The following is a 14,649-nucleotide window of genomic DNA, read 5'->3' as shown; positions in this document are numbered from 1 at the left end:
CCTTATCCAAGGCTAAAAGTCCACAAGTCCTTTTGTTATAGGCTCCGCATAAGTGAGACAATTCCGTCATCTGTGCTACATTCAGCTGAGCCTTTCCAGTGCTGTTCCATGGGGAATAATTGAACAGTGGGCCATAGACATCTCCTTTGGTCTCCTTTTTGCACTGTCATAATAAGTGAATAAAGTCTTGCTGGCTACTTTCAGTTTGGCTCATTGTCTTAATTACCAACTTGACACCTGGTAACTTGGCAATTTGTAGCTGCACATCTATAATATAGCTGCAAGTCCCCAGACAACTGATCAAATCATGCTTCTCTATTCCTAGTAGGCTTCATTACGTCTCACTCACAAAGTTGTATTAACTATGATGCAGTGGTCTTGATAAAAAGCTAAAATGACTAATGTAAAAATTATGAAGTCTAGATATCTTGAGATATCACAGACAAACAAAATGAAGGAGGTGAGATATTTGCAGAAAAAAAAATTAAAAGTGGGAAAAAGATGTGATAAAATCTAAAGGAAAGTCGTGCAGTAATTTACTCGACCACACAGGTCTGGTAGGGGAAAAAATACATATATACATTAAATGAAGAAAAAATATGTGCAAATATACTATTAATGTCTTTTAAGTCTTGGGAATAGTGAGTGTGTAAGGTAGAAATTTTCCTGGAATAGACAGTCGTGAACTGCTTATGCAATCCCAGAAGTCTGATTATAGTCCCAACTATGAGGAGGTATCATCTGAAGGTTGGAGTTAGAGAGTTGGCTCCCACCAAACTAACAAAGAAACAAACAAACTCAAACCAGCACACCAGGCCCTGTATCAGGGAGTAAAGAAGTAAGCAGGTTATTCAGTTTAATATAGCATACAATTAATGGTGCCCTATTACAATGAAATATACGAAATGAATGTGTGGTCAGAAAATCAACCTCACATTTGACATACGCCCTTATATTCTATGAGGCTCATCACCCAGAGATCTTGGGTAAATTACTATAATTTTAGAAATATCCAGTAGTCGCTATACAAACCCACCAAGTGGTATCAGTGAACAAGAACAGAATTAGGAATCCTCAGAATTGGTCTAGGCAACACAGAAATTCTGAAGTGATTTTCACTTATGCAGGTAAAAAATATTAACTTTTTTTTTGACACTTAAAAGTGCTATAATGGTTTCATTATAGTAGTTGTAATAGTGGTAGTAGTAATAATAGTAATCATTGTAGATACAGAAGTTGCAGCAGTGGTAACATTACATTTATGAAGGGATATAATATCAACTATTTTCATGTTAAACTAAAAGCCTAGCCATATACCAGAAACTTGACCAAATTACTGTATTCCGTATTCCATCTTTCTACTCTAAGAATTCTCCATTTCTCAGATTTTCTTTCCCAAACCAAAAAATTAAAAACAAACCCACTACTATTGAGTCGATTCTAACTCGTAGCAATGCTATAAAAAAAAAAAAAAGTCGATTCTAACTCGTAGCAATGCTATAGAACATAGTAAAACTGCCTCGTAGGGTTTCCAAGGCTGTAAATCTTTATGGAAGCACACTGCCACAGCTTTCTCCCATGGAGCAGCTGGTGGTTTTGGACCATCAACTTTTCAGTTACCAGCTGAACTCTCTAACCACTATGGCATCAGGGCTCATTTTTCTTTCCCCACACTCCTAATAATCTCAAAAAGTAAACCATATTTTGAGATTTCCTGGCTCTCTTTCCTCAGGCCCCCCTTGTCTCATTCCTTGGAGACAACTTCTCAATAGGTAACTTAATGCTCTCTGGCTCTGTGTCAGTGGGCAGAGGTTACCTTTCTCCTGCAAAGGAGGTTGAGTCTCAGAGGTGTAAGGACTTTTCTAGGGGTCAGGTCTATAGCATTGCCCTGGGATTGGATCAGATTCTAATAAAAGCCAAGAAAAGCAACAGCTAGAGGTGGATGACAGAAATTTAACTATTAATACCTTCCCCAAACCCAAAACCTGGCAGAAAAGAGCTGTACCACCTATAGTCCTTATATTCCAGCTAGCCATCTGTCTATCTGGGTGAGTTTCTTCCTCATGGATTGGAACCTGTGTATCATTAAGGGTCTCTTCTTGTAGCAAAGTTTAAAAGGAATCAGAAGTGTAATAGAATTAGATCTTAATCTTGTGTCTCAGTAACAGCCTGTCCTTTGGCTTGCCACATACCTTCTCTGGGCCCAGGTTTCTTTATAAACAAAATGAAAGACGGAGTATATTCATGTCATTTGGAGATGCCTGGGTAACCTAGTACCATCTACTTAATTGCATGTGAAGAAAACTGAGTAGAAAACACCTCAGTTAATTAGTGGCAAGGACAAAATGAGAATAAAATATTCAGGCTCCTTTTCCCATTTTTACCCACAAAGTGATTCTAACATTGCTTGGTTTGTAAAAATAAGAAGAGATAGTTTGGAGCTTGTAAAATTCTTTCTCTGTGTGTGTGTGTGCGTGTATGCATGTGAATGTGTGTATGTGTGTGTGTGTGTGTGCACATGAGTATAGCTTGACCAGGAGAGCTTGTAAGGTGTGGAGAGCAAATCCAAGATAGGACCATCCTACTGCCTTGAATAGCTTTGACATATGGTCGATAAGCACAGAGATCGCAGTTCATATTCCATCCCCTGAAATATAGTCTTCTCTGTTTCAGGGACAGTAAATCTTTTATTTTGGTCTCCATGTTCTATACTTTACTCTCTGTCCATTAAAAAACTCCTATTTCCTTCTTCTCTTCCCTTAGAGACTGAGAATGAACAGTTTCTTATCTGAGTACCATGCAAAGCAAAGTTGCACAAAATGTGTGCTATTGTTCTCACAGAAGTTATTTTTAACTTAAGCTTTTTTTTAAAAAATTGGTATTCCTGTTAATGGTTTTCTCATGTGCTCATTAAGCTTTTAAAACTGGATATAATTATTTACCAGTTAAAGTGGCAAAATTAATTTAAATAAGTGGTACTTGCTAAATCCAACAAGGTGTGCCCAGGATTGGGAAGTCGCTTCTACTGCGGTAGATTTGTTTCTGCTTACATGGATGCTCAATCGTATGGATCAGAAGGCCGAACATCATTCAGCTTTAGAAAGTTCTTTTATCAGTTCTTTCTTCAGGAAGTTTCCTGATTTCTGTACTTTTGTCTTACATCTCCTCAAAAGGCAGTAGCGTGCCTCTATCTTCACAGAGATACTCTACAGGCTCTGGCAAATATTAGCTACCATATATCGGGTGCTCACTCTATTCCATACTTTGTGGCACGTCCATCAGGTATAAAATTATTTAGTTCTCCCAATAATCCAGTGAGGAAGATAATATTACTGGCCCCAGTTTATAGTCGAGTAAATTTAAGGAACTTGGACAGGATTCCATGTGAGGTAAATAATAGAATCAGCTTTAGATTATATCTTACATTTCTAAATCCAAATTCATGATTTTACCTAGTAAGGTATATAGAAAAAATAAACCTGATTTATAAATTGTTAGCTATTATAAAGAAGCTGGAACTAACTTTTACTTTTATCCTTAGACATTTAGGCTTCCTATTAACAATTAGGATATATTAACTATTAACCTTTAGACTCTGGCTTTGTCAGCTTATGCCATCTTTAACAACACATATTCATATTTATCAATAACCATTTCTACAGAATCCACTACTTCCCTCACCTAACATGATTACATATATAAATTTCTTCTCACAAAATATCTAATTGCTTTAATCAATACCCCTTTATTGTTTTGGCCACAGCCTACTAGTGTGTGTGGCTACAGAAAATCATATAATATGATCCCCTATATCCATCAATCATTAAACATTTAAAATTGTACTACACTGGAGGCTTTCTAGTTACACCTGCATATGTATTCCTGGTAACTGTGCCCCAGTTTATTTTTCTATATTTTTAAGGAAGTAGACCTCTGTAGTTTCCTTTCAAAGGGAAATAAAAGTAGGTAAAATCATGTTTGGAGTGATGTTTCCCTGCTCAATGTGTCTTTCTGGGGCAAAATCATAATGAACTAGTGGGAAAAGAAATAGGATAAACTTTTGGATGATTTTAAGCTTGTAAAATTATTGATAAAAAGTTATATATATATATATGTATAAAAGATTGCCTTAAGGTTTAGTGATTAGTTTACTAAAAGGCAAAGTGTAAACAAATTATACAAAGATCAGAAGTTGGGGTGAGTGAAGCCCTGCACAATTAGTTCAAAGTTCAGAATCTTCAGATGGTGACAGCTCTCCCAGGCTTCCCATCCTCTTTAGATTCAGAAGTAAAATACCTCCCTTCACATTTAGACATTAACTCTCAGATAATAGTGAGGAGACCCAGTTTTGCACAAATATGTGCTGAATTACCCATGTACAAGCCAGTTATTCAGATTCTTAAAGGTGATATGGAGGAGCTATTCTTTTATCAGTTGTAGCTAAGAGTGACACATTGTGTTAATTCTGGGATGATCTTTCAAAGAGGATGTGCAGGTAGAATGAAGTGGTAGGTGATGCAAGTACTCACAAATCTTGCAGGAGACAGAGTGTTGAGAAGATAGATAAGAGGGTAATGGTTAACAGTGCTAGACTGCTAACCAAAAGGTCGCCAGTTCAAATCCACTATCTGGTCCATGGGAGAAAGATGTGGTAGTCTGCTTTTGTAAAGATTACAGACTTGGACACCTTCTTGGAAAGTTCTACTCTGTCCTATAGGGTTGCTATGAGTCAAAATCGATTTGTAGGCAATGGGTTTGGGTTGTTTCGGTAAGGGATGCAGGATCTCTACCATAGCCTCAAGTGTCACAAAAAATGCCACTTAATCTGCAATGGGTCTGGAGTATGAAAATGGAGATGAACAGAAAAGCTAATGCTGCCATCTATGACACCACCTGAGGACACTTGAAAAATAACAGGATCAGTGCTCTTAGAGTCAAGGTTTCCATTTCTAGAATTTCTAGGTGATGAACACTTAACCATCTTCCTCTTCCACAAACAGCTGTATTGGCTTTGGAAAAATATATTACAAGAGACTATTCCCATACTTCCCTGAAATAATGCCCAAATATTCAAGGTCACCTGGTCACTTTCATTCCTGTTGTTCATGTTCTTTGAGAAATGATGAGGAACTTGCCCTTCTTTCCCACCCATGATCTTTCTCTGACTAGGTATCAGAATCAGTGGTGAGGAAAGAATTTACCAGCCTCCATGGGATTCTCCAACATGTCATATTCAAACCCCAGAACAATGACCCTGATTGGCAACCCTGGACTAGAGCATGTACAGTTTTGGATTGGGTTTCCCTTCTTTGGTGTGTGTTTGTTGGCTCTGATGGAGAACATCTTCTTGCTAATCATCATCCCTGCAGAATGCAGCCTACATCAACCCATGTACGTTTTCCTGACTATACTGGCAGCCACTGATCTAGGCGTCTGTATAGCCATTGCTCCAAAGATGTTGGTTATCTTCTGGTTTGGTTCTTATTCCATGGCTTTTGATGCCTGCCTCACCCAGCTCTTCTTCATCCATGCCTTGCAGGGCATGGAACCTGACAACCTGTTGACCTTGGCCTTTGATCGCCATGTTGCCATCTGTGATCCATTGAAGTACACATCCATCTTCACATGTTTCGTTCTGGTTAAGATGGTGCTGGTGGTGGCAATCCGAGCAACAGCACTTCTTGGCATTTTACTCATTCTACACAAACGACTGAAAATTTTCCACTCTGTGGTTATTTTTCATTCTTACTGTGAACACATGGCGGTAGTCAAGCTGGCTGCAGATGTCCACGTTAACAAATCATGTGGGCTATTTGTGGCATTTGCAATTCTAGGTTTTGATATGATGTTTGTCTTCGTCTCCTACATTCTGATTTTTTAAGCTGTTTTTCATCTTCCCCAGAAGAAAGTATGACTCAAAGCATTCAACACTTGTACTGCTCATCTTGTTGTATTTCTTGAGTTTTATATCCTTCCTTTTTTTTCCTTCTTTAACCACTGTTTTGGTCATGTGTCAGCCTATGTTCACACTCTCTTGTCTACCACCTATCTGCTTGTGTCCCCTGTCCTTAACCCCATTGTCTATGGTGTAAAGACCAAAGTGATCCGCAGGCAGGTAGCTCAGATTTTTAGTCTGAAGCCTAACACCGAGCACTGATCTAACATTTAAAATGTCACAGGGAAAAATAGATTTAATTGTTTTAAACAGAGGTTCCTTGGACTATGTATGAATGTGTGACCATTTTGCTGAATTTTTACATGATAATGATATCCCATAAAGACTTTATATTCTTAAAATTAGAGCATTCCAAACAAGAAACACACTTGAACAAGAATTATGTATGTATCTCATAAATTTCCATCCTGACTCCATCCCTCCATTATTTCATCCTCCACTAGTCTTTTATTCTTTTTTCTCTCATTTCTATTTTTTTTTTTTCTGCCTTCTTTGTTCACATATCTACTGCGTCTGTCCACATTACCAAGAGGAAGTTTATGCTTTGGATATCCAAACATGAAAAAGACACATTCCATGATCTCAAAAGCCTCACAGTATAATGATGACACCCAAATACTGGGCAGATGTAATTTAATGTAATTTAGAGTATGGTGAAGTAGAAACAAGGGGTATGCTAATATAGATTTGAAAAAGGATAGTGAAATACTTTTCAGAGGAAATTGTGAAAAATGTGAGATTTGATTAGTTCATTTGACTTCAGAGAATAAAATGTTATTCACCTTAATTTCAATTCATATTTATAAAGTACTAACTAGGATCAGAACTTACATACATGTGGAGAGATGCTTAAGTTGACATCCCAACATCAACTTTCTTTTTCTTCAGGGAGATGATCTTTCTCAGACAATTCTCTATAACTAGAAAATAACAGCAATAAATGTTTTATGTAAATTCAGGAGGGAAGAAAAACCCCTGAAAACCAAAACCAAAGGATGTTGAATACCAGGAGATTTCTAATACCAGGAGATGTCTGTTACTAAAGTTAAAAATCTGCTTTGAAATGGTTTAGTCACAGCCCACTGATGCAGTAGAAGTATTCCACTTTGTTTTCAGAGTTTCACAGATGTTTCATCTGTTCAGGTCATGTGTGTATGAACCTGACTTCGTTGAACACCCAATTCATAAAAATAAGACTCATCTCTACCTTTATCAGTCATCAAAATATATAATTCGTTCTGCAATAAGGGAATATGTGTTAATAGTTCAATCATCTGCCACTTGGGGTCACTGATTCTTGAGGTCACTGACCTTCTGCAGGATGAGCAATGTGAGCTGAAAAATTTGGCCACTTCATATAGAAAATGAAGGATGTTTCAGAGTACAGAGACAAGAGTCCAGAAGGTAAAGCAAAGAACCACAGAGAAACATAGCATCATCCTCATAGATCAGGATAGTATCTAATCCAAAAGTTAACATGTGCTGTACACCAATGACTGCCAGATTCCTTCTTTATCTCTCTCCTGGAGTGGGAATATTTTTGAAGTTTTTCTATCACTTTATTACCATCGTATGTTAGCAGTGTGTGTGTGGTGGAGGGGGGGACGATAACTTATCTATTTAGTTAACAGATGAACCATATTCTAGGAACTGTATGCAAGGAACCACACCCAATAAGCCTCATTTATATCTTGATATGATTTAAATGATGAACTTCAGGACCAATGCTGTAATGAGTAGAGACTATAGTAGTTTGGGGGAAGCATGAATGTATGTTACAGATGAGAGGGGTGTGAATTGTAACCATAGGAAGGATTAAGGTAGATTGGATTTTTAAAGATGGCCACAGAAATACCTTTCTTTTATGTTACATGTTCTTCAACGTGATTCTCAGAAGATGGAGTCTATTTCCCAATCCCTTGAATTTAGAAGATCCTCTGACGGTTTTAAAAATAGAATAATGTGAAGATCATGCTGTACCAATTCTGGGTAGTCTGGCTCAGTAGCTTCTGCTTTCTACCTCTTGAAGACATGAAACACCACGTAAGAAATGTGGGCTAATCTAATGAAGACAGCACTGAGGCACCAGGATTTGTCAGCAAAGAAACCATTATGGATGTCTCTCCTATTGAGTCTTCAGATGACTCCACCCCACGCTGATTTTTCTTGTGCAGCCACATGAGGGACCTCAAGTTAGAAACATTAAGCTGAGCTAGTCCACCCACATAACTGTGAGAGATAATAACTTTTATTTTTAATTCTTAAATTTTGGGGTTCTTACAGGGCAAAAGAAAGTTCACAAGAGGTTATAAGAGGTTCATGAAGAAGAGAAATTCATAGCTTAGGGGCCACTAAGCTTCTCCTAAAAAGGTGCTGGAAAATTTTGGAAACAGACAGTGGTAATGGTTGTACAACATGATGAACATAATTAATGTCACTGAATTGTATGTGTAAAAAAAGCTGAATTGACAAATGTTTTGTTATATATGCACTTACCACAATTAAAAAAAAAAAAAGTCAGAAGAGGCTTTATACCTGAACAAACACATTGGTCTACTGAAGGTGAAAGAATTAGGCCTAAATAATATTCAGGAATAGAGTTGAAGCGGTATCACTATGACAGGATCTTAGATGAAGAGGAATGTTGGCTGGGAAAACAAAATGCTCCAATTTTTTCTCTCCTCCATTTCTCCTTCCCTTTTTTCTTTCCTCCTTTTAATCAATTGAGTAATTCATTAATTAATTTTAGTCTAATGGGCTGAATTGTAAGTCTATGCATTGTTTTATAATTTTTTTCACCTGAGCATAAAATGGGACTTACCTAAAAAAAAAAATTTACTAAACTTGTATTATATGCCATGAAAATGCTAGGTAGCATGAAAACAAAAGTAAAGAAAGCATTCAGTTTAGTGTAGAGAAAGATCATATAAAGAGCCAATTATAATATTGAGTGATACATGCAATGATTAAGGAAAAAATGGGTGACATGGAAGACCAATGAAATCAAATTCAATACAGAGTGGAGAAATAAGAGACTGGAGAGGTCAGAGAGGCTTACAGAGAAAATATTGCATAAGACACACTGCAAAAATTACATAAGAGCATGTAGTGCCAACATTCATGGATACCTGTTAAACCCGTTGCCACTGAGTCTCAGATAGGTCATTAATTTCCTTAAGCAATCATATGCCACTGAAAATTGGTGCAGGCAAACCATAAGGAGGTTAAGAGTTGTTTTACACATGTATTGATGTAATTGTATATATGTATCTATCAGGTATATGCACGTATACACATTCTTGTGAATGCATGCAGATCTCAGGTGATGTGTATAAATGTATATACATGTGAGAAAGATAGTTTGTGGATAAATACAATCTATTTGTGTATATGTTTGTGCCAGATAGACCTGAGGATATCTAGACTGTGAGTATTAAGGGATGGAAGAATGGGTATGCTTTATATATCTAGCTCCCATAGTTTGTGTGTTGATGTTTTATAGTTTTTTTTTTTCCTTAATTAAGATATGGGTTTAGAGCCTGCTTATGTTCTGTGTAAAATCTAATATCTAAGCATGGCCTTGTCCTTAAAGAAATGGCAGTGTAAGAGCAATGACAATGCATCAAATAACTAAGGTACAGGACAAAACACATACAACTGACTCAAGGAAAACTAAAATGCCCTGGGAGTACGGAGAAGGGATGATTGATACTGCTCAGTGGGTAAGCAGTAAGAGAAAAAAAAAAAAGAAGAAGAAATTGAAGAAAGTGTCTACTGAGTTGGGATGGATTTTGATTGTGAAATGTTGAGGGAAAATTTGCTTAGGAGAGTAAGCCAATGCTGCAAGGAAAGTCAGCCAAAGTTGCAAGGAATGTTTTAAGCAAAATAGGTTGGGCTTAATTGATGTCTACACTGTGGTTTAGTGAGAATGAAAAACCTGCCAAGGCAAATTGGAGTCAAGTAATAAAATAACGTTAATGTCATCCTATAGAGTTAGAACTTTACCCTTAGGAACAGGCTGCTGAAGATTTTATGTGAATGAGATATTATCTCTGTTTGGGGAAAAAAACTCTAGTGCAGTGTTAAGAATATCTTTGAATATTCTTTAAATTCAGGACAGGTTGGAGATAGGAAGTCTATTTAGAATGGTTTTGTAGTACATAAATTAAAGATGATGACAGCCTGAGGTAGGGTGAAGATAATGAAAGGCAGAGAAGTGAATTCATTAATGTGACATTGCAGGTAAATCTTGGTGACCAGATGAATGGATGGAAGGAAAAAAATAAATAATTAGGGCATTTCAAGATTTGCTAATTCAAGTCAAATGAACCAAGGTGAGGAATGCCAAAGGACAATTAAGTTGGCAAGGAGATTACAAGTTTAGTTTGGAGCACCTTAAGAGTAGGGGGCATATGAACAGTGATTCACAAGGTAGTTATACATATACGTACATATATATATATTTTTTTTCCCTGAAGCACAGACATAATTAATGGTCTAAGGCACAGATTTGGGTTCTTGAATTTGTGGCAATAGATGATGTCAGATGGATGAAAAGTAAAGCTACAGAAAAGATAGTTTTTTTTAGGTATCCAGGTTTTTCATCTGTAAAATACCTACATCTCAGGTCCAGTCTATTATATAGCTGGTGCCACATTATCCTAAGATGGTCCTTTCCTATTAAAACCCTTCAGACAGCAAAAGAGAGTTTACTGATATACTCATGATACATAATTCTCTGTTGGTGAAATACCAGAACTGTATTTAATAAGAAAGAAAAACAATAAACAAGAATCATTGGAAAATTATTTTTCCTGTCTCAAGTATTTATAACCAAATTGTATTTTCACCTCCTGTCATCTAAGAGTGGGTTTCTAAATTAATTGATGTGCGGCAATTAGACCATCATTGTATTGATTAACAATAAGATTCCCTCTTATTTTACTACTTATATAAGTATTAGGGAGGGGAATTTTTATTTTGAGGGTTTCATAAAAACTACGTATTGACCAAAAGAGCATTTCACAGTTACTAGTTGAGTCGTACTATTGCCTTAGTTATTCCTTTTCCCATGAACCCACAAACCTGGCAAAAATCACCTCTATCTCCAAACTCACATGATTTCTAGATCCACATCCCCAGATCTCCTGTCCACCTAAGGTATCAACCTCTGTCTCTATGACAGTGGAGGATCCGCAGTACCCGTTCCCATATCTGCTGGGTTCGGGCCCCATAAATCAAGGGGTTGATCATGGGAGGCACCAGGAAATATAGGTTGTCAAAGATGGTCTGTAGGTGGGGAGCCATATGGTAGCCTAAAATCTGAGCCAGGACTGAAAAGACAACAGGAGAATAAAAGAGAGCAATGATACAGAGATGAGAGCCACATGTGCTGAGAGCTTTGCTCCGTGCCTCCCAAGACGGTATCCGAAAGACAGCATGAAGGATCATTCCATAAGACAGAATGATAAAGAACAGATCAAGTCCCACAGATGCTACAATAACCATGAGGCCATGGACAATGTGATTAGAAATGTCTCCACAGGCTATCTTTACCACAGCCATGTAAGCACAGTAGGAGTAAGCAATAACGTGGGTTTGGAAGCTTTCCAGGCTTTTTGCAAGGATGGGTGCTGGGGTCAGCACTGCCACTGCCCTTGCCACGACAGCCAGTGCCATCTTCAAAAGAATGTTGTTATCGAGGATGGTCGTATATCTCAGAGGGTTCCAGATAGCCACAAATCTATCAAAAGCCATGGCCAGGAGGATTCCAGACTCCATGACATAAAAGGAAGAAACAAAAAACATCTGCGTGAGGCAAGCATTGAAGCTGATTTCCTTGGCATTCATCCAGAAGATAGCCAGCATGCGGGGCACAGTGACACTGACCAAGGATAGGTCAACCGCTGACAGCATGGCCAGGAGGAGAAACATGGGCTCTTGAAGGCTCTTCTCCTCCTGGATGATATATAAAATGGTGACATTACCAATGACTGTAATAATAAACACCAAGAAAAAAGGCACAGAGATCCAGCCATGGGAAGATTCCAGACCAGGGATTCCATCAAGGATAAATACCAAAGGCTGAGGAACGGAGTTGTTGCAAGCGGACATCTCTAACCTGAGCTTCTCAAAGTCTGATTCCTAGGGAGAAACGAACAGGGGACACTTTGAAATCAGTGCATCATTTGCACCTACAAAAAGTTGAGCTACAGGAATTTATGGTGATAATTGTGTTTATATTATATAAATTAATGATTAAGTGAATGATTCAATAACTTGGGGTGGGGAGGGAGATATTCTTATACTACTACCTTTGCAAAAGGGAGAAGATTTCTCGTGGATAAATTATCACTAAAGATATATCACCTTTATAATTTAGAATCTCTTGTGGCTGTGATCCTGGTTAATATTCAATTTATGCAATTATGGCAATTATATAGCTTTTTATTTATTTTTTTAGACAGCAGGATCTGGTAGGAGCTCCAATATTCTCAATATTACAGGGCCATCATAAACAAGTCAAAAAGCATGGCTTTCACTCAAGACAAAGAAACTGAATTTAATCGCCCCAAGGTCCTCAGATAGTGAGATTGGCCTTGGTCCTTTGTATTCTTCCCAGCGGTGTTTAGCTACATATTAATAAGTTTGACAAAGGACCTAGAAAATAACTGCTGATCTTATAACAGGAAAGTATGGCAGTAAAAACAAAACAAAAACAATAACAGATGTATCAGTTGACAGAACTGGAATCCAATAATGCCTAATAAAGGCAATCACACACACAAAAGAAATTTCAATAGAAGGTGGAAATAACGGGATGGAAAATATGTCATAAAATTATTTAAAAAAATCAAAGTACAGTATACTAATATTTATGTTTTAGAATATTCTTTTAAGGAGCCTTGGTGGCAAAATGGTTAAGCACTAGGCTTACAACCGAAAGGTCAGCAGTTGGAGCCCACCAGCGACTCTGAGGGAGAAAAGACCTGGCAATCTGCTCCCATAAAGATTAAGATAAATACAACCTATTGCCTTCAAGGATTAAGTCAATTCTTTTTCAATGTGTAGCAACCATACAGGACAGACTAGAACTTCCCCATAGTTTCCAAGGCTGTAATCTTTATAGAAATAGACTGCCACATCTTTCTCCTGCAAAGTAGCTGATGGATTCAAATCTCTTTCCTAGGAAACCCTATAGGGCAGTTCTACACTGTCCTATAGGGTTGCTATGAGTCAATGGCATATAACAAAAACAGCAACAACAACCACCTTTTGCTTTACTTGATGTATTTGGATTATTAGTCTTTTTACTTATGTATGTATTAATCCCATATTCCAGTCTAATATGCTCGCAATTTGTTTTTAATTCCAATGCATCATTTTTAAGTTTCTTCTAAGAAATTGTGTTTTTTTATCTTAACCTATACCCCAGCCTCTAAAAACAAATCTTTAAAACAAAATACAGACTATAAAGAGATTTTGTTAATTATTTTTCTATAAATATTTAAGTTACCAAAATAGAGTGGCTTATCTGCTAAAATACTGTTGTAGCATTTATATATCATGAATGGAGTTATTCTGATCTAGATATTTCATATTTCAACTGCATTCGGTATAAGTAATGTTACAGCTGAACAATGGGGATTTGCCAGGTAACTTGCCACAGTGAAAATAGCAAGCCGTTTTAGGTAAGGGGTATCTGAGATAGAGTCTCAGCCCTGACACCTGTGACACGTTACTTGAGCAAGTCATTTCAAGCTTTGATCTTCAGTTTCCTAACCTGACAAAGTGGCATAAGACATACCTTGCATAAGTTGTAGTGATGATTGAACGTGCCATTAAATTCCAACATTGTACAATGCTACAATGTTTCTAGCATCTTCCTTTGAATGGATTTGTGCTCTGGAGTGCAAATTTTCTTCATTTTCTATAAATATCGAAATTCAAGTGAGGCATGTAAAACATAATGTTATTCTGGATTTTTGTTTGTTTGCAAAGGACTGTGGTGGATAATGAATAGTCTTCGATTTGTACCATAGATGTAATATTTGATGGCCCTGGTTATTTTATATTCAAATATTTTTAGATTAATTATGCACTGATGGGAAAAAAAGAAAATTAGATTCATTTAGTATCATCAGAGATAGATACCTGACCAACCAGAGGATGCTCAAAATTTAAAAGGTACATTTTGATTCAATATGGGAAAGACTTCTGTCACACAAAGCTGTCCCCAAAGAAAAAGACAGTCAGTCCTGTAAAACCAGAAGCTTACTGTCAGTGGAGATTTTCCAGGTACAAACTAAATGATCATCTATCAGGAGCACTGCAGTTGGACATCTTCCATGTGGGTGGCAGCATTAGAAGGATACCATAGAAGCCTTGGTGGTGCAGTGGTTAGGCACTTGGCAGCTAACCAAAAAGTCAGTGGGTGGGAACCAGCAGCTGCTCTGCAGGAGAAAGGTATGGCAACCTGCTTCCATAAAGATTCCAGCCTTGAAAACCCTATGGAGCAGTTCTACTCTGTCCTATATGGTTGCTGTGAGACCAGATCGCCTCCATGGCAGTGAGTTTGATTTGTTTGTTTTGTTACAGGAGCTTTAAGCACCAAGACAGGGTTTTGTCTGAGATATCTGGAACAATTGCTAGCAACAACTGTATCAACATTACCTATAAGTAAAGATACCACC

At 37.4% G+C, this 14,649-nt stretch overlaps 1 protein-coding gene and 1 pseudogene across 1 annotated transcript; one reads left to right on the top strand and one right to left on the bottom strand.

Moving 5' to 3' along the window:
* The first annotated feature begins 5,209 nt into the window (after nt 1-5,209).
* Nucleotides 5,210-6,157, top strand: LOC126079944 (olfactory receptor 52A1-like; annotated as a pseudogene).
* A 4,962-nt stretch (nt 6,158-11,119) lies between these two features.
* Nucleotides 11,120-12,070, bottom strand: LOC126079943 (olfactory receptor 52K2-like). The gene has a single exon (XM_049891294.1). It carries the CDS (start codon nt 12,068-12,070, stop codon nt 11,120-11,122), a length of 951 nt encoding a protein of 316 aa, XP_049747251.1.
* Nucleotides 12,071-14,649: the final 2,579 nt, after the last annotated feature.

Source organism: Elephas maximus, chromosome 7 (assembly GCF_024166365.1).
Source record: "Elephas maximus indicus isolate mEleMax1 chromosome 7, mEleMax1 primary haplotype, whole genome shotgun sequence".
NCBI classification, from domain to species: domain Eukaryota; kingdom Metazoa; phylum Chordata; class Mammalia; order Proboscidea; family Elephantidae; genus Elephas; species Elephas maximus.
The sequence above is the reverse complement of the archived record's forward strand: the minus strand, read 5'-3'. Positions and strand labels throughout refer to the sequence as shown.